Below are 19,080 nucleotides of genomic sequence, written 5' to 3'. Positions count from 1 at the left end.
GACTGATGGACTACAGAAGAATTAGTTGGAGAAAAAGCAGAATTAAATAAAAAAAATACATGGGTGCACACACAAAACTCCAGTGTAAACCTGTGGAATGGCCGTGCAGAAAGCACAAACAGAGGGACAGTCAACAAGGGCCAAGATTTTAAAAACTGGGTGCCTAAATTTTGTCTCCCACATTGATTTTTGTCATTGAATTAATTACTTGAGTTTTCATAAGTTCTGGGCACCCACTAGTTCCCCCAACGTAAGCTGACTCGGTACCTAGACTGTATGTTCCTTGGGGCAGGGACTGTCTTTTCCATCTGTGTTTTTACAGGGCTAAGCACAGTGCAGCCCTGAGCTTTGACTGGGGCTCTTGAGCATTACCATAATACACATAATAAATAGCAGGTTTTATGTTCGTGTGTTCAGTTCTCATCACCATTTTACAGGTCACACAGTGAGTCACAGTCAGGGCTGGGATTAGAAAATAAATTGAACTTGCAGTCTTGTGCTCTAGCCACTAGCCCAGACTTCCTCTCTTTAGTTTAGTGTCAGTAAACTTAGAACATCAACAACATTAGCCATTAACGTCCCACAAAGCAATAGATTTTGTTGAGGAAGAGTTACCCTGTGGCAGGTGTGAATGTGCGTTACGTGTAGTGATTTGCAGTGCATAGGTTCACTCATCATTTAGTCTGGACATTCAGTGTTCTCATTATAACCAGCCAGCTACAAGGAAACCACGTGCAGTTTCAACATATTTCTTTTTCTAGGGATCACCTTGCCCTGTGAAGTTCCTGGAGCATTTGGTACACCTGGGCCTCCAGGCATGCCAGGATTTCCAGGTATGGAGATTGACTTTTAAATACACTATGTAATACACTGGCTTATTGTCTGTGATGAGTCTCCCTCCAGTGAGGAGAGATCCTGCTACTTAATCACAGCTAAATAATAGTTACTCTTGTAGCTCAAGTGGGTGGGGCTTGGGCTTGCTTCCTGGAGGTGGTGGGTTTGATTCCTACTGACCGTTGTTCTGTCTGTATGTGTGTGCAGCTCCTATTCATAACTCGGTGAAAGTCATTGTTAATGAGGGATGTAGAGAACTTTAGCCCTTCCAGGCAGCTCCCCAAAACTAAACACTTGTCCCTCTGTGTTTGTTCAGTTGATGAGATGATCACAGATTTAGGGTGGGGTTGACTAGTTTAAATTAGTACAGTAGTTGGGCATTTTGTGGTTAGCTTTGCATGAAATATCTAATCCCACTTCACAATAATATGCTTGTGTCTCCCATCCTGAATTGATTTTTTTTTTAATCCTCAGGTCTCAAGGGCAGCCCGGGGTTTCCAGGCATTCCAGGTCAACCTGGATTAAGTGGGTCAAAAGGACAACCAGGTATTCCAGGATCAGTGGGATTGTCAGGAGCACCGGGTAAGAAAGGAGTTAGTTATGGAACTTTAGATTGTCTGTTTAATGTACAATATTGTATCAGCGGGACTCTCAAACTCTTTACCCATCCTCTTCTATTCATGAGCACTCAGACCGCGCCCCATCCTAGTGATGATCATTGTTATTAAATAATATTGGGGAAGTATTGAATGTGGTTTTAGCTGCTTTTAATATTTTATGAGGCAAGATTAATTAATCGGGGGCTTTTCAGCTTGGAAAAGAGATGACTGGGGGGGGGGGATATGATAGAGGTCTATAAAATCATGACTGGTGTGGAGAAAGTAAATAAGAAAGTGTGTTTTACACCTCATAACACAAAAGCTAGGGGTCACCAAATGAAATTAACAGGCAGCAGGTTTAAAACAAACAAAAAGAAGTGTTTATTCACACAACAGTCAGTCAACCTGTGGAACGCTTTGCCAGAGGATGTTGTGAAGGCCAAGACCATAACAGGGTTAAAAAAAGAACTAGATAAATTCATGGAGGATAGGTACATCAATGGCTATTAGCCAGGATGGGCAGGGAAGGTGTCGTTAGCCTCTGTTTGCCAGAAGCTGGGAATGGGCGACAGGGGATGGATCACTTGATGATTACCTGTTCTGTTAATTCCCTCTGAAGCACCTGGCATTGGCCACTGTCGGTAGACAGGATACTGGGCTAGATGGACCTTTGGTCTGACCCAGTATGGCCATTCTTATGTTCTTAATGTGATGTAGCAGCTATGACTAAGGAGGAGAACCAGCAACCATGTGACCATTGAGCTCAAGTGTTCTGTGGGATACAGTTTGGGAACCACTGATTTTTAGTGTAAAATGGGTGTGGCATCTGTATGGCTACCACAGTCACTTGGCGGTGTGGCTATGGGCATGTAATCAGCATACAACATTTGAAACGCTTTTTAAGTTCTGTGATTTTTGATGTTTGCAGTCAAACATACAGAGTAATACGCCATGCAGAATAGCAGAAAAGTCACAAGGGAGGATTTTTAAAGTGTGTTTTCCTTCTATCTGTTAGGCCAGGTCTCCTCAGGGACAAAGTGAGGAAATCATTGCAGAGGCATTGCTGACCTAAGTTCCCTCTAAGCTGCATGGCCGCACAGCTGCCTATTAAGCCCCATGCAGGGGCTCAGGGCTGCAGTGGGGAGAGATGCGTCTCTCCCATCATGGACCTGCCAAGGTAGGGAGAGGTATCTCTCCCTGCTGGTGCCAGCACAGACCTGCTGCAGCTGGGGAAGAGGCACCTCTCCTCCCCCCAGCCCAGGTGCTGCTGCGGGGAGAGAGAGTTGGGGGAGTCCTCTCTCCCCGCTGTAACTCCAGAGCAGCCTGCACCCTATACCCCTCATCCCTGGCCGCACCCCAGAGCCTGCACCCCCCTTGCATCCCAATCCTCTGCCCCAGCCCTAACCGCCCCCCCAACACACTCCAAACCCCTCAGCCCCACCCCCAGCACATGAATTTTGTTATGTGCACCAATTGGCACACATAACAAAATTCATTCCGCACATGGGTGGGAAAAATTAGAGGGAACACTGCTGCTGACATGAAAATGCTCAGTTGTTTTGTCCTTGGAGCAGTTTAGCAACACTCTTGATGGTGTTCTTTCAGCATTTCCGCACACCATGCTTTCCAACCTTTGTTGTACCAGTGTCTTATAGGATTCCTGAATCATCTACCCTATCATGCCAAATGCTGTCCTTAGGAATGCAAGGGCTTTGTGGTGATATCCACTCATGAGTCACTGCTATGTAGGATAAAGTGAGAAGGACTGGGTGAACAAGTGCAGCTGCATAATTTGCGACTTGCCCTTACTAGTGAGACACCATTTATAGACTCAGATGGTTGTAGTCAATCTGCAAGTAATGCCTTTGTTGTAGGCAATACATCCATCTGGTAAAACCAGTACTTGTAAAGAAATAGAGGTCACTAGTGTGTGTGCATTTATAACCTCAAAATGCTCTAAAACCTTCATTTCATTTCAGATTAAAAGAACTTGTTTAGAAAACCAAAGGTTTTCCATTTAGTTCCCTTCTTTTTGTCCTTTTCCATCCTTTATTAAACATTCAAAACCAAAAAATGGTTCTGTTTTCAAAACTAATTTTCTCTATATGAAACAAAAAAGTGCATTTGTTAGACATTTTAATTCATATGGATATTGTTTCCTTCCTGCTGTGTATTTTCTGCTGTGTATTATCAGCTGGGTTTTTCTTTAAGGCTTTCCTGGACCTCGTGGAGAACCGGGACCACAAGGGCTTCCAGGACTTGATGGAGCAGATGGTTTCCCTGGAAAAATGGGAGCTCCTGGCTTGTCAGGGGCAAAAGGAGCTCCTGGAGAAGTGTTTGGTGCTGAAAGAGGAGCCCTGGGCGAGCCTGGCAGACCTGGATTCATAGGAGATAAAGGGCTTACTGGACAACCTGGATTTCCTGGACAGGAGGGTGAGCACCCTTGCTGCTGGTTTCCTGGAATCTGGAACTGTTTATCTTTCAAACAAATGTTACTTTCTAGTATCTTCTTGGGCCAGTTCATCAGTTCCTCTGAGCTGTTTGTAGTTCTGTATTTATTAAGTTTCCCTGAGCATCTAGTGTAATTTTGAGATGATTTATACAAGTTTTAAAAACAGGTAACTTTATTCTCACCTGTGAAGTAACATCCCACCTCTCACTCTCAGGTGTTGACGGAAGGCCTGGCTCACCAGGTTTTAAAGGCCAACAGGGTAATCCAGGGCTCCCAGGTATTCTTGGATTGCGAGGACCTCCTGGTCCTGGAGGTCCGTTTGGCATTAAAGGCGAACCAGGTCCCAGGGGAGCAGTTGGCTTCTCAGGATCACCAGGTATGTAGTATCTCCGATGAGGCTGAGTGGCTTAACCAAACACCAGGATGTTAAATAAGATTTAGAATAGATTTGCTATTTGCTAGGAGTTAACCCGGGCTTGCTACCCAGTGGGGTTGGATGTGTGTATCTGGTCGCAGAATTTGGGCCTTGGGGATAGACTCCTCCCAGCCAGAAATGGTGTTATTGTGCTGTAAGCCATAAGAGGAGACGATAGAATGAAGTATCTTAAACATACCAGTTTTTAAATTACTTTGTTATTGCATATTTGCTGGATGAATGATGAATCTCCATGTTCATGCTTTAATTTCATATACATAACAAATTGTTAGAAAAGTGACCCTGGTCAGAAGGCAAAATCCTATTAACTTTGATGGGCTGAAAATTGCTGGGCTTCTCGGCACAACTATATGTATCTTCTTCATCCCCTGAAACAGTGGAAGATCATCTTGATTCCCCCCTCCCTTCATGGGCCCAAGGAACTCTGAGTAGAGCAGTGGCTCTTGAGCTGCGCTACACAGAGTCTTTCCTGGTAGCACAATATGCAACGTTATGAGAATCAAGCAAAAGAGAGACCAGATGTTTAGTAGAAAATAATAGTCTGTGAGAACATCTGTCTATTACACAGCAGTTTGCAGAATGACAAAGCTGGAGAACTATTGGAGGAGAGAAATAAACTGAAGTTATACCCCAAATTAAAAAAAAAGTAACAGGACCAAAAAAATGTCACCATGGCTAAACAGAGTAAAAGACGTGGTTAGAGGAAAAAGACATCCATTAAAAATTGAAAGTCAAATCCTACAGAGGAAAAGAGTATAAACTCTGGTTGGTCAAATGTAAAAGTTTACTTAGACAGGCCAGAGAAGACTTGGACGAGCAAATAGCAAAAGACACAAAAACTAACAGGAAACATTTTTTTAAGTATATCAGAAGCAGGAAGCCTGCCAAACAATCAGCAGACAATCAAGGTGCTAAAGGAGCACACAAGGAAGAGAAGGATGTTGCAAAGAAGCTATATGAATTCTTTTGCATAGGCCTTCACTGCAGAGGATGTGGGGGAAATCCCCACACCTGAGTCATTCTTTTTAGTTGAAAGATCTGAGGAACTGTATCAGACTGAGGCATCCGTAGAGGAGATTTTGGAACAAATTGATCAATTTAACTGTAATAAGTTACCAGGATCAGATGGTATTTACACAAGAGTTCTGAGGGAACTAAAATATGAAATTGCAGAACTACTAAGGCCTGGTCCACACTAGGACTTTAATTCGAATTTAGCAGCGTTAATTCGAATTAACCGTACACCCGTCCACACCAGGAAGCCATTTAATTCGACCTAGAGGGCTCTTTAGTTCGAATTCGGTACTCCACCCCGACGAGGGGAGTAGCGCTAAATTCGACATGGCTATGTCGAATTAGGCTAGGTGTGGATGCAAATCGAACTTACTAGCTCCGGGAGCTATCCCACAGTGCACCACTCTGTTGACGCTCTGGACAGCAGTCCGAGCTCAGATGTTCTGATCAGCCATACAGGAAAAGCACCGGGAAAATTTGAATTCCTTTTCCTGTCTGGCCAGTTTGAATCTCATTTCCTGTGTGGACGTCGTGGCGAGCTCAGCAGCACTGGCAGCGATGCAGAGCTCTCCAGCAGAGGAGTCCATGCAATCTCAGAGTAGAAAGAGGGCCCCAGCATGGACTGACCGGGAAGTCTTGGATCTGATCGCTGTGTGGGGCGATGAGTCTGTGCTTTCGGAGCTGCGTTCCAAAAAACGGAATGCAAAGACCTACGAGAAGGTCTCCAAAGCCATGGCACTCAGAGGATACAGCCGGGATGCAACGCAGTGCCGCGTGAAAATCAAGGACCTGAGACAAGGCTACCAAAAAATCAAAGCGGCAAATGGACGCTCCGGAGCCCAGCCCCAGACATGCCGCTTCTACGAGGCACTGCATGCCATTCTCGGTGGGTCTGCCACCACTGCCCCACCAGTGACCGTGGACTCTGAGGATGGGATAGTGTCGAGGGGCAGTTTCTCGGCGATGTTCGCGGATGGGGAAGATGAGGAAGGGTTTGTGGAGGACGAGGCAGGCGACAGCGGTTACAATACTGCTTTCCCCGACAGCCAGGATCTCTTCATCACCCTCACAGAGATCCCCTACCAACCCTCCCCGGCCGTTAACCCGGACTCCGAATCAGGGGAAGGATCAGTCGGTAAGTGCTATAAACATGTAAACATTTATTTCTTAACAAAACAGGAATAAAAACTATATAAAAAAAAGGTCAATGCATATAGGGATCGAACAAAAATCCTCTTGGGACAGTTCAACGAAGCTCTCTGAGAGGTACTCGAAAAGCCTCCGCAGGAGGTTCCTGGGGAGAGGTGCCTTGTTGGGTGCTCCGTGGAAGCACACTCTTCCGCGCCAGGCCATCAGGAGGTATAATGGGAGCATCGCCTCGACCAGCATGGCAGCATAGGGCCCTGGTCTGTGCAGGGATTCACGCAGCATGCGCTCTCTGTTTCTCCTGGAGACCCGCCTCAGGGTGATCTCGCTCGGCGACTGCTGCATCTAATTAGGGGAATTACTTTAATGTTACTATTGTGAATGCTTGACTTTTCCTTTGCATAACAATGACCGTCGTTTAACAGCCACGTGTTGTAGGCTGCAGAGGAAAAGCATACAGGGATCTTTCCCGGGGACAGCCGCGAGGGGCTAGAACAGGGTCAGACTTTATGCTTTCCAGATTGCCTGCAGCAGGAGGGCACTGCTATCCATTAACTGTTAAGCAGCCTAAAGTTTACGGCTTACCAGGCCTGGCTGCTACACGGATTCTGCTGTCCTGCCCCGCTTGTCCGATCTCCAGTGCAAGACCCCAGGCAATGAAAGCGAATGCCGAAAATTCGAACTTGTCCTGAGAGCACATGAGATTAGGTGCCCTGTATGGTCTTGTTCACAGAAACTGAGTAGACTGTGTTCAGTGTTCGCAAACATGTATCTTTGGAAGGAAATCACTTCCTTTTTCCCATCACACAGCTGCGGCTCTTTCCCGAACTGCCCCGGCATCCCCCTCACAGAGGCTGGCGCAGATTAGGCGGCGAAAGAAAAAGACTCGGGATGAGATGTTCGCTGAACTGATGGCCTGCTCCAGAGCCGAGGCGGCCCAGCAGAGCCAGTGGAGGGAGACCCTCTCTCAGCAGCAGCACTCACACAGCGAACGGGAGGACGGGTGGCGGCAGGAAGACCAGCAGGCGACTCAAACGCTGCTTGGACTAATGAGGGAGCAAACGGACACGCTCCGGCTCCTTGTGGATGTTCTGCAGGACAGCAGGCAGGAGCAGAGAGCCCCGTTGAACTGTATCTGCAACCGCCCTCCCCCGCCACAAAGTCCTGTCCCCCCCTCACCCAAAATCACAAGAAGGAGGGGCGCTAGGGGCCATGAAAACTGTCACTCCACCCCAGCAGAGCGCTCATGTACCAAACAGCTCTCATTCCCTAAAGTATGAGAATTGCTTGCCTTCCTGGCTCACCCGATCCCAAATCCCAGTTTCATCCCCCAACTGTGTAGTTGAGTATTAAAAATAGTTTGCTGTTCATTACTGTTTCCGTCATGTTTCTTTGCAGAAGACTTTGTGTGAAGGGGGGGGGAGGGGTTTGTTAATTGCATAGGACAGCCACCATTACCAGGGTACAGACATGGGGGCAGGATCAACAGCAGGTCACACACAGAGTGCAGTCACTAGGCACCCGGGTCACTCTGCGAGGTGTCTGCTGCCCCAGGTCAGTCTGGGAGGTGTATGTTGCCCCAGGGTCCGAGCGCCTGGCATCCACAAATGGCAAGGCAGGCTGCCCTTACCATGCCCTTCCACCCTAGCCATGAACCTCTCCGATGCCCTGAGCCCCAGCCAGAGCCATCATCCCCCCACACCTACTCACCCTTCCCACACGCCCCTCACCCCTTCCTGCAAACCCACCCCTTCCTGCACACCCTCCGGTAACCGTCCTCCCCCCAGAGACCGCTGTAGGAGCAGGAGCCTGTCAGTCCTCGAGTGTAGAAGCGGTCTGTACATCACTGCACACCGTACCCACCACAGTCTGCGTCCCTGTTGGAACCCTTGAACGAGAATTCGTTAGTAAAGAAAACTTTGTTAATTAAAAATGTTCCAATAACTTTATTTTTAAACATCTGTTGGAAGGGGGGAAACCTGGTGAACGGGGTATGTAACCGCTGAAAAAAGTGAATAGTAACTGAAACAGGGGCAGGTTCAGCTTCTCTGTAAAGAGACTGGACAGTCATAGGTTACCCTGCTCTCTGAGGAACCTAGCTTTCAAAGCCTCCCGGAGGCACAGCGCTTCCCGCTGGGCTCTTCTAATCGCACGGGTGTCTGGCTGAGCGTAATCAGCAGCCATGCGATTTGCCTCAACCTCCCATCCCGCCATAAAGGTCTCCCCCTTGCTCTCACAGAGATTGTGGAGCACACAGCAAGCTGCAATAACAATGGGGATATTGGTTTCGCTGAGATCCGAGCAAGTGAGTAAGCTCCTCCATCTCCCCTGGAGACGTCCGAAAGCACACTCCACCACCATTCTGCACTTGCTCAGCCGGTAGTTGAAGAGCTCCTTGTCACTGTCCAGGGCGCCTGTATAGGGCTTCATGAGCCAGGGCATTAGCGGGTAGGCTGGGTCCCTGAGGATCACTGTAGGCATCTCCACATCCCCAACACTTACTTTGTGGTCCGGGAAGAAACTACCTTCCTGCAGGCGTCTAAACAGACCAGAGTTCCTGAACACACGCGCGTCATGAACCTTGCCCGGCCACCCGACGTAGATGTTGGTAAAACGTCCCCTATGGTCCACCAGTGCTTGCAGCACCATTGAAAAGTAGCCCTTTCGGTTAATATACTGGCTGGCCTGGTGGGCTGGTCCCAGGATAGGGATGTGAGTGCCATCTATAGCCCCACCGCAGTTTGGGAATCCCATCGCAGCGAAGCCATCTATGACGACCTGGACGTTTCCCAGGGTCACCACCTTTGAGAGCAATAGGTCAACGATTGCATGGGCTACTTGCATCACAGCAACCCCCACGGTAGATTTGCCCACGCCAAAGTGGTTCGCTACTGACCGGTAGCTGTCTGGCGTTGCAAGTTTCCAGAGGGCTATGGCCACTCGCTTCTGCACACTCAGGGCTGCTCGCATCCGGGTGTCCTGGCGCTTCAGGGCAAGGGCCAGCAAGTCACACAGTTCAAGGAAAGTGCCCTTACGCATCCTGAAGTTTCGCAGCTACTGTGATTCATCCCAGACCTGCAGCACTATGCGGTCCCACCAGTCCGTGCTTGTTTCCCGGGCCCAGAATCGCCATCCCATAGCATGAACGTGACCCATTGCCACCATAATCTCCACGGCGCGGCGTACCGTGCTTTGTGAGAGGTCTGTGCCACTCTCACACTTCACGTCCTCACCGCGCTGCCGGAGCCTCCTCGCCCGATTTCTCAGCAGCTGACTGTGGAAGAGGTGTTCGATAAGGTACGAGGAGTTGACAACGGCCATAAGTGCAGCGATGATCGCAGCGGGCTCCATGCTCGCAGTGCTGTGGCGTCCTCACTGTCACTGACCAGAAAAGTGCGCGAACAGAGTTCCCGCCGGCGCTTTCAAGGAGAGAGGGCGGGAGTGACGGTTGAATGATGACAGTTACCCAAAACCACCCTCGACACATTTTTCCCCCAGCAGGCATTGGGGGCTCTACCCAGCATTCCAATGGGAAGCGGGGACTGCGGGAACTGTGGGATAGCTGCCCAGAATGCACCGCTTCCAATGTCGACGCTTGCCCCGTTAGTGTGGACTCACAAAGTCGAATTAGTGTCCTTAGTGTGGATACACAAATTCAAATTCATCAGGTCGAATCCACAAATTCGACCTAAGTTAAATCGAACTACTCTTGTAGTGTAGACATACCCTAACTGTGGTACATAACCTATTGTGTATATCAGCCTCTGTACCAGACTAGAGGATGCAATGCCTGTTTTTTAAAATGTATCCATAGGCAACCCACGCAGTTACAGGCCATTAAGCCTAACTTCAGTACCAGGCAAATTGGTTGAAGCTACAGTAAGGAACAGAATTATCAAACACGTAGATCAACACAATATATTGAGGAAGAGTGAACATGGCTTTTGTAAAGGGAAATCATGGCCTCACCAATGTATTAGAATTTATTGAGGGTGTCAGAGAGCATGGAACAAGGGTGATCCAGTGGATATAATATACTTGGTCTTCCCCAAAGCCTTTGACAGAGTCCCTCACCAAAGACTCTTAAGCAAAGTAAGCAGTCATGGGGTAAGAGGGAAGTTCCTTTCGTGTATCAGTAACTGGTTAAAAGATAGGAAACAAAGGCTAGGGATAAATTATCACTTTTCACAGTGAAAACTGGTAAGTAGCAGGGTCCCCTAAGGATCTGTGTTGGGACCTATGCTGTATAATATATGCATAAATGATCTGGAAAAGGGGTAAACAGTAAGGTGTCAAAATTTGCAGATGATACAAAATTGCTCAAGATAGTTAAGTGCAAAGCTGACTAAGAAGAGTTACAAAGGGACTTCACAAAACTGGGTGACTGGGCAACAAAATGGCAAATGAAATTCAGTGTTAAGTGCAAAGTAATGCATAATGGAAAATATAATGTCAACTATACATACAAAATGGTGGGATCTAAATTAGCTGTTACCACTCAAGTCATTGTGGAGAATTCTCTGAAAATAACTGCTCAATGTTCAGTGGCAGTCAAAAAAACTAACAATGTTAGGAACCATTAGGAAAGATGATAAAGCAGAAAATATCATAATGCCACTATATAAATCCCTGGTACCCCCACACCTGGAATCCTGTGGGTTTAGGTTTAGGACTCTGCAGTTTAGGTTGCCCCATCTCAAAAATGATATATTAGAATTGGAAAAAGTACAGAGGGCAACAAAAATGATTAGGAACATGGAACAGCTTCCAAATGAGGAGACATTAAAAAGACTGGGACTGTTCATCTTAGAAAAGAGACTGCGGAAGGCAGGTTATGGTAGAGGTCTATGAAAGCATGCATGGTGTGAAAAAAGTGAATAGGAAATTGTTATTTACCCTTTCACATAACATAAGAACTAGGGGTCACCCAAAGAAATTAATAGGCAGCAGGTTTGAAACAAAAGGAAGTACTTCTTCATACAACACACAGTCAGCCTATGGAACTCGTTGCCAGGGGATGTTGTGAAGGCCAAAAGTATAACTGGCTTTAAAAAACAAAAACAAAGTTCATAAGTCCATCAATTGCTATTAGCCAAGATGGTCAAGAATGCAACCCCACTTCCCAGGTGTCCCAAACTTCTGACTTCCTGAAGCTGGGACTGGATGACAGGGGATGGATCACTTGATAATTACCCTGTTCTGTTCATTCCCTCTGAAGCATCTGACAACTGGCCACTGTCAGAAGACAGGATAGTTGGCTCGATGGACCCTTGATCTGACCTAGTATGCCCGTTCTTATGTTCTTAAATACTAATCTCCGAGTTGCCGCTGAGATTAGCATTATAAAGTGGACACCAAAAAGTATTGTACTTTAAATTGGAGGAAGCTTTTTCTTCTGTATAGCTTTATATTCTTGGTCATTTGCATCACGACTCCCCTGCCTTTAATTAATTTTTTAAACCCGTTAATTGGTGGACGACTCTAAGTGACTAAGGTTTTGCTTCAGTATTCTTTCTGAGTCATTAATTTCTTTAGTGCCCTTGTGCTTTCTGTTCACTTATTTCTATTTTTCCTTCACCATTTTCTGTTCCATTTACCATCAACTCTCCATTTCTGATGTCACACTGTTTGATTATGTGTTCTTCACATAGGCTGTCAAGGTGAGAAAATGCACTGTAGTATGAAAGGTCATGAACTAACTACCTAGCTTTTAATGCTACAAGAATTGCATTGACTACAGGCTGCACCCCTTATTTGAACTATACCAGAGAGCAAAGAACCATTGTACCGAGTATGCTCAGATGGTAACAAAGAACGAAGCCCATGAGGAAAAGTCTTTAATATTCTTAGACTTCAAGCACGCGTTGCCTTTTTCTTCTTTAATTATGCAGATATTGTATTTTATGTTTTAAAAATCAGGTTATAGCTTTAAATGCTAAAATCCAGGGTGCTGCAAAGCTCGCCCATCTGATATTTCTGCTTTATGTGCCATTTCTCAGAAGCTACCTGATTTTGTTTTCTTTTTAATGTTGTAGCTGAGCATTCCCTTTTTCAGTGGTTTAAGCCTTTACCTTGTTTGTTTGTTTTTTCTGAATTAAATGTTTCCCAAGGTGCAGCCAGAAACATTCTGACATATGTAGAGACTAAATTGTGCACAAATGGTTTCAACAACGTTAACCCTGGAGATGCTTTTATAACACGTTCAGCAGCCCATTCCTTTAATTACTAACCGATCTGACTTTTAAGAAGTAGTCCCTTAGCAGCAGAATGAACAGGCCACTCCTCAGTTGACCCCTTTGGTTGACCAAGATGATGTGGTAGGGACTGGAAGTTAACATTATTAATGCTCCTTATCCCATGCTCTGGTTTGCTGCCTTGAAGTTAAAAGGTAAGACCTGCTGCTGCTCTGCACCTTAATGGCTGATAAAGTAGGAGAGGAGAATAATTCAAAGGGTCTCCCTGTTGCTGGTTTTGAAGTGACGTAGGCAGGTCTCTTATTGCTGGATGACTAATGTTTTTGCATATCTAAACATTCTGCCTGCTAGAAAGCTGCATGTGCCATCATTTTGAGGTCCAGCTCTCATATTAAAAACAATGCTACATTTAAAGAACATGCTGAACAGTTCACCAAACTGTCCAGAAGCTTGTATGACAAAAGCTATTGAGTTTGCTTGTATTGATTCAGGACTTCCTGGAGTGAAAGGACCAACGGGCGATGCAGGTCCACCGGGCCCTGCTGGTATGAAAGGCTTCCCAGGCCTAGAAGGTTTTCCAGGACCACCTGGGGACAGAGGATTCCCAGGGTCACCTGGGCCTTTGGGTAGAGATGGACGTCCAGGTTTCTCTGGAGCAAAAGGTAATTGTATAAATTAGGAAATGGTCATGCAGGGCTGGATTCAGATGCACAGCTAAAGTAACATGAATGATGATTTTAGACTCTACTTGTTGGAAGAGACTGAAAGTTACAGGGAACTTGTGTTCAGATCCATTTGTTTCACTGCTAGATTGCTGATGTGAATGCAGATTGGGTTAGTATAATTAAAAGCTGCATTGGACTCTGCCAAAGGATATATCGGTTCAATTCCTAGCGTCCACCACACATAAACCACTATCTAAGTGGTGTCATTGTCAGCAGAGGGTGTCTATAATAGCATTTCATATTCACAATGAAGAAGTTAACCCTTATGAAGTTATTACTTTTTTTTTAACACGTTAAGTATACTGAGGTAAATTGACATAACAGAAATATCAGAAATAGATAATGGAGAAAGGATTTCAGGAATACCAAAGTGTTGTATATTGTATCACCTTTTGTCTTGAAAGATAAAAATTATTTAAGGTACCAGTCACCCAGTAATTTTTTTATCTAATCAGAGCCTAACGAGAGAGTGGCAAGTTCTTGACTGGTTTCAAAGTGGTAGCCGTGTTAGTCTGTATCAGCAAAAACAACGAGAAGTCCTTGTGGCACCTTAGAGACTAACTCTGTCATTCTCTCTGGGGAGACAGGTGACCCCTTGGTGGGAAGGACGGAACTACATTGGGGATGGATGTGGTGAGATTTGCCCTCAGTAGGGAGCAGTGTCTTAGGTGAGCAGTCAGACATTGTAATTCCACATGGGAGCCCCGAATCTGGCCAAGAGATGATCCTTAGTCCATAGGGATAGGTATAGAAGCAGAAAAGTCAGTGTGGGATTGGGATTGGGGGAAACTATAGATGGTGAGAGAACGAAGAGCTTGGGAAACATCGTAGAGAAGAGAAAACAAAGCACAAACTGGCAGGGAAGTAAAACTCAAAACAGCCATTTAGAGCCGACACTGCCATAGGTTATTTTACGAGGAAAGTCAGTAGTGATTGAAATCACATTGTGCTCCCGTTGGAATTGTGTGCTGTAGTGGGAACAGGAATAGACCCTTGATGGTGAACTGGAAGCTCGTGAGTAAGTGGTGGTGAACAGAGGCTTACTACAGCAATGGAGACATCTAGCAGAACCCTCCTACGTTTGTGCTTTAGGATTTTTCACTGCCTGAGTTTGCACAATACGCCGTACCCACCTTGCTCCCAGCTTCCACTTCTATTTGTATGGAAAATACCTGTAAAGACTCAATTTCTCGCTTTGTTTTACAACTTCTTTTCAAACAGGTGAAAAGGGTCCTCCTGGGTTGATTGGCTTTCCTGGCATGCCAGGCCTGCCTGGTATCCCTGGGGTGAGTGGGCTGAAAGGACTTCCTGGGTCAGCTGGAAGAGAAGGAAATATTGGATATTCTGGACCCACTGGTCTAAAAGGTGAGCTCTGAAAAACAAATGTGACTAAATTACTGGGTTGCTGCAGCAAGGGGCCCAAGAACAGTGACCAGATACCCCAGTGTTATTGGGACCATCCAGATATTAGGGGTTTTGTCTTATATAGGACCCTATTACCGTCAACCCCATGTCCTGATTTTTCACTGGTCACCCTAGGCCCAAGAGCAGCAAGGGAGGAGAACTGCTTCCATTTTTTCATTGCCAGAGTATTATCTATACAGAGTGTAAAATAGCTGTGGCCTGGCTTTCAAAGATACTGAGCACCTACAGCTCAAGTGGCTTCAGTGGGAGTCACAGCTCTGAAATCCAGGCCTCTGTGTTTAAACATTCTTCTTTTAAGAGACCCTTCTCTCGTACAGCTTAATTCTTTTACGTCTTCAGGTGACAGGGGAGATCGAGGTCCCCCCGGACTCCCGGTTCTTAGGCCTCCAGAATTGGCATTGGTATTGAAGGGAGACAAAGGTGATCCTGGATCAGCTGGACTGAGAGGATTCCCTGGACCTAGAGGTATCTATCAGCATTAGAATACGTTCCAAAATTAAAGTTGCCACCACTAACCATCCAGTAATTCTGCTTACTCTGGGCAGAGGATGGTTTGTCCATTTAGCAGCCTGCAGTATTGTTACTTTCAGATTCTACAAAGGGTTTCCACACAGCCACTCTGAATTTGAATCAAGAATAGCTCTTCAAAGTTGTGCTTCTTTATTGCAGAAATAATGAATTCTCCTCCTCTTCTTTGCAGGGAGCATTGAAGAATAAGCTTATTGACTGGGCTGAATGTCTTTATGATGAAGTAGCAACACATTTTTCTTTTCTGTATAAATTTAGGTGAGAGAGGATTCCCTGGAACCCATGGACAACCTGGTCTTCCTGGTTCCCGAGGTTTGCCAGCCACAGATAGAGGACTACCTGGTGATGCAGGGTTCCCAGGCTTGCCAGGATCGCCTGGCTTGCCAGGACAGAAAGGACTGGCTGGAATCATAGGATTACCTGGATTTCCAGGAGAAAGTGTAAATATGCATCTTCCATTCTGAGTGCACTTAGAAAAATCCCACATACTGTATCAGAACAGCAGAGGCTGGCAGTACTCTTGCTTACCGCACCACCTCAGCAATAAAATCAGCTCTCCTCTGGTAATAGCTGGCACTGATAAATGAGAAACAGAATTTTCTTTTTTCCCAGACAGATTTTTGTTATATCTCTTGAGTGCAATTCACTGCTATCAGCACAACCCAGACTGCAGGCAGTAGGTATGAGGATAATCGTATATTATTTTTTTCCAGGGTTCAGAGGGTATCTCGGGAGCACCAGGGTTTCCAGGGACTGGTGGTTTCCCTGGTCCAAAGGGTAAGTAATTGAGTTCCAGTTTCTGGGCCTTTTCCAGACTGTGACCCAGCAGAAGAGAGTGGGTGAGAGACTGTGGGGAAAAAAGTTGCCAGTTTTTTATTTGCTTGGATGTAAATATTCTGAGCAGCTCTCATAGCAAATAGGGGACATCCCTTAAAATACAGAGATGGGTGGCTGGATGAGTCACTGGTTACCAGAAATCTTCTGAGGTAAATCCGCTTGAAATCTGCTCTGTGTATTCCTCCCTCTGTTGTCGTTTAAATGCATTTAGCTCACTGAGAATCACAATGCAGAGAGAGGAAGCGCTGTTCAAATGTCCCCTGCTCTGGTTGTTTTAAGAGATGCAGTCAGGAAACTTTTTGCAGTGGACCATAAAGCAATGAACAATGCCACATACTCTTATCTGCCAGTAGATGGTGCTCTTTGTTTTAACCACCTACCTACATATGAAGCAGCAAAGAATCCTGTGGCACCTTATAGACTAACAGACGTTTTGCAGCATGAGCTTTCGTGGGTGAATACCCACTTCTTCGGATGCAAGTAGTGGTATTCACCCACGAAAGCTCATGCTGCAAAACGTCTGTTAGTCTATAAGGTGCCACAGGATTCTTTGCTGCTTCTACAGAACCAGACTAACACGGCTACCCCTCTGATACCTACATATGCATATAGGCTGGGATTTTCAAAGGAATTAGGCTCCCAGCTCCCATTGGAATTCAATGGGAAATTCAGTGGGAGTTTGATGCTTAAATAGCAAACACGCCTTTGATCCTTCTCTCCATAGCACAATACCAGAAACATCCAGAGATCTAGAAAATAATCCTGTATCAATTGTATAAATAAATAGAAGCTATGAAGTGAGAAGCTAGGAGAAAAGTTAGGTGTTACCAGTGATCTAATATGTGGCTTATTGGACCATTGCATAGCTCTGCATCTAAAGCCGATGCAAATATCGTTAAAAGGATTTATTTTACCCCAGGCAAGTAATTTGTTTTGCCTTTGTTGAGTCCGTGGATTTGAATGGTAGCAAAAGTGTATTTTCAGGAGAAAGGGTAGTAAGCAACACGTAAAAGCTACAATTCAGGAGTGAATGAGTTAATTACAGAATGTTCTAGCAGCACAATCAAGTTCAGAGAGCCAAAATGTCCCTTTCTTGACTTCTACCAGGTGACCCAGGGGAATCACTTGGAATTTCTGGTGGGTTAGGAAATAAAGGAGAACGAGGGGACCGTGGATTCCCAGGTAAGGTAACCCTTGATGGTTATGAATTTCTGGAATGAAAGCTGCAGGGCTTATTCGTGAGCATTGCTGCACAGGCCTGTGATTTTACTATCTGAAAACACTTATTGAGTCTTCTCGTGCAGATGAGAGATGTGGGGACTAGAAGCTGGCCCATGCCTGAGCCTGAAAAATACTAAACGCTCCAAAACCAGGCATAATCCTAATCTCAACCCCAACCCTCAGGTCCCACCTAGCTTCTCATATTCTGTAGGTTCCAGAGCGCCCAGTCTCTGGCACCCTGATAGCAGTGTCCAGGCCCCTGTTCAGAGGCCTTTGGTGCAGCAGCATCAGGAAATGCATATACTTCTCATTTTCTTCAGGCCTTTCTCTAGTATAGCTTTTCTGCCAGATTAGAGAGAAGAAGCAGTGTAGCCTTATGGTTAGAGAACTGGACAGAAAGTCACCTTTCCTGCTGACTTAACTTGCCCAAACTCATACGGTATTTTAAACATATCATAGCACCTCTTCTAAAAGGATCTCAACCAAAGTGCAGTACAGAGCACTGAGATAATGTCTGCAATGCAAACAGAGTAGCTGTTATGCCACTAAGATTTAGTGATGTGTAACCTAAGACTATGAACTGCTTCAGCTGAAAGGGGGAATGATGCTGGGACACTTTTTTTTTTATTCTTAAAAAAAGCCATGGGATCATTTACTTCCACCTGCACAGTTTCTAGGGATGGGCAGTGTCCCTACCAGCAGATATATGGGATCTTGGGGAGCAATTACCACACGGGTGGGGTGCAAAATAAACTTTATTAAGAAAATGCAAAAACAGGGAAAATTTAATAGTGAGGGGTGTGGGGTTTGTTAAGGTAGACAATTGGGGAGGGGTTTCTTTTGGTGAACAGTATAGGGGGTTTCAATAGTGGGGTACAATATAGTTGGTAAACAATTAACACTGAGGTATAAATGTAACAGGTAGCTAACAATTTCTATGTAAAAAGGTGTGTCACAGCAGCATATAACCAACTAACAGTTATGGAAAAATATGTTAAATAACAAACAATTTTAGGTAAAAATGTGTCACAGTGGTGTAAATATAGAATGTGAGGTGTATCAGAGAGGAAAAAAGTAACCAATGGGGTTTTATGCTAGATTGGGATGGGGGGAAGAGGAGCACGTGGTGGAGCAGAGGGAGATTTAAACTTAGAGAGACACAGAGAACAGAGAGACTGTAAGGAGTCAGAGGGACACAAAGAAGCTGACGGGGGGGGGGTTGCAGTGGAAAGACAGACTTAACCACAATTATACAAAACACAGCAAAATCTTATCTATGATCTAACTTAACCAAGACTACACAAATTAGCAAGTAACAAAACACAATGCAACAATTCTCTAAGCCTAACTTACAGAGTATAATGCTAAACCTAACTTAACCTAATGAGTGCACCTTATACTAGGGGTGGCTCTCCAAGGGTGTGGCTGCAGCAGTGGAGCAACTGCAAGTGAGCTGCCCAGGATAGAATCCAGGGAGGCACAGGTTTATTTCTAGCAGCAAAGGAGCTGCAGAACCAGAAACAGAATACAGATGCAGACCAAGGAGTTAACTTGGGTCTGTCTGTTGGGGAAAGAAAAGCCAGCAGCTAGAACAGGGGGGGTCTGCAAGAGAGAGTTCTTACCAATCCCCAGGACAACAGCAGAGGCAGAAGCAGGTACAGTAGTTTCA

The 19,080-nt window shown here is 45.6% G+C and overlaps 1 protein-coding gene across 3 annotated transcripts in view; it reads left to right on the top strand.

Annotated features, from left to right (window-relative positions):
* COL4A6 (collagen type IV alpha 6 chain) overlaps nucleotides 1–19,080 on the top strand; it is a 214,516-nt gene that overhangs the window by 164,033 nt on the left and 31,403 nt on the right. For all 3 annotated transcript variants that reach the window (XM_045030256.1, XM_045030254.1, XM_045030255.1), the window contains exons 25-34: nucleotides 762–833; nucleotides 1,309–1,416; nucleotides 3,645–3,866; nucleotides 4,100–4,261; nucleotides 13,167–13,337; nucleotides 14,622–14,765; nucleotides 15,165–15,290; nucleotides 15,612–15,793; nucleotides 16,067–16,130; nucleotides 17,298–17,372. In XM_045030256.1, coding sequence (XP_044886191.1) covers nucleotides 762–833; nucleotides 1,309–1,416; nucleotides 3,645–3,866; nucleotides 4,100–4,261; nucleotides 13,167–13,337; nucleotides 14,622–14,765; nucleotides 15,165–15,290; nucleotides 15,612–15,793; nucleotides 16,067–16,130; nucleotides 17,298–17,372 — 1,326 coding nt within the window. The remainder of the gene's footprint in view (nucleotides 1–761; nucleotides 834–1,308; nucleotides 1,417–3,644; nucleotides 3,867–4,099; nucleotides 4,262–13,166; nucleotides 13,338–14,621; nucleotides 14,766–15,164; nucleotides 15,291–15,611; nucleotides 15,794–16,066; nucleotides 16,131–17,297; nucleotides 17,373–19,080) is intronic.

The sequence above is a fragment of the Mauremys mutica genome, chromosome 9 (assembly GCF_020497125.1).
Source record: "Mauremys mutica isolate MM-2020 ecotype Southern chromosome 9, ASM2049712v1, whole genome shotgun sequence".
NCBI lineage: Eukaryota > Metazoa > Chordata > Testudines > Geoemydidae > Mauremys > Mauremys mutica.
Note: the sequence above shows the minus strand (reverse complement) of the source record. Positions and strands in the feature narration are given on the sequence as shown.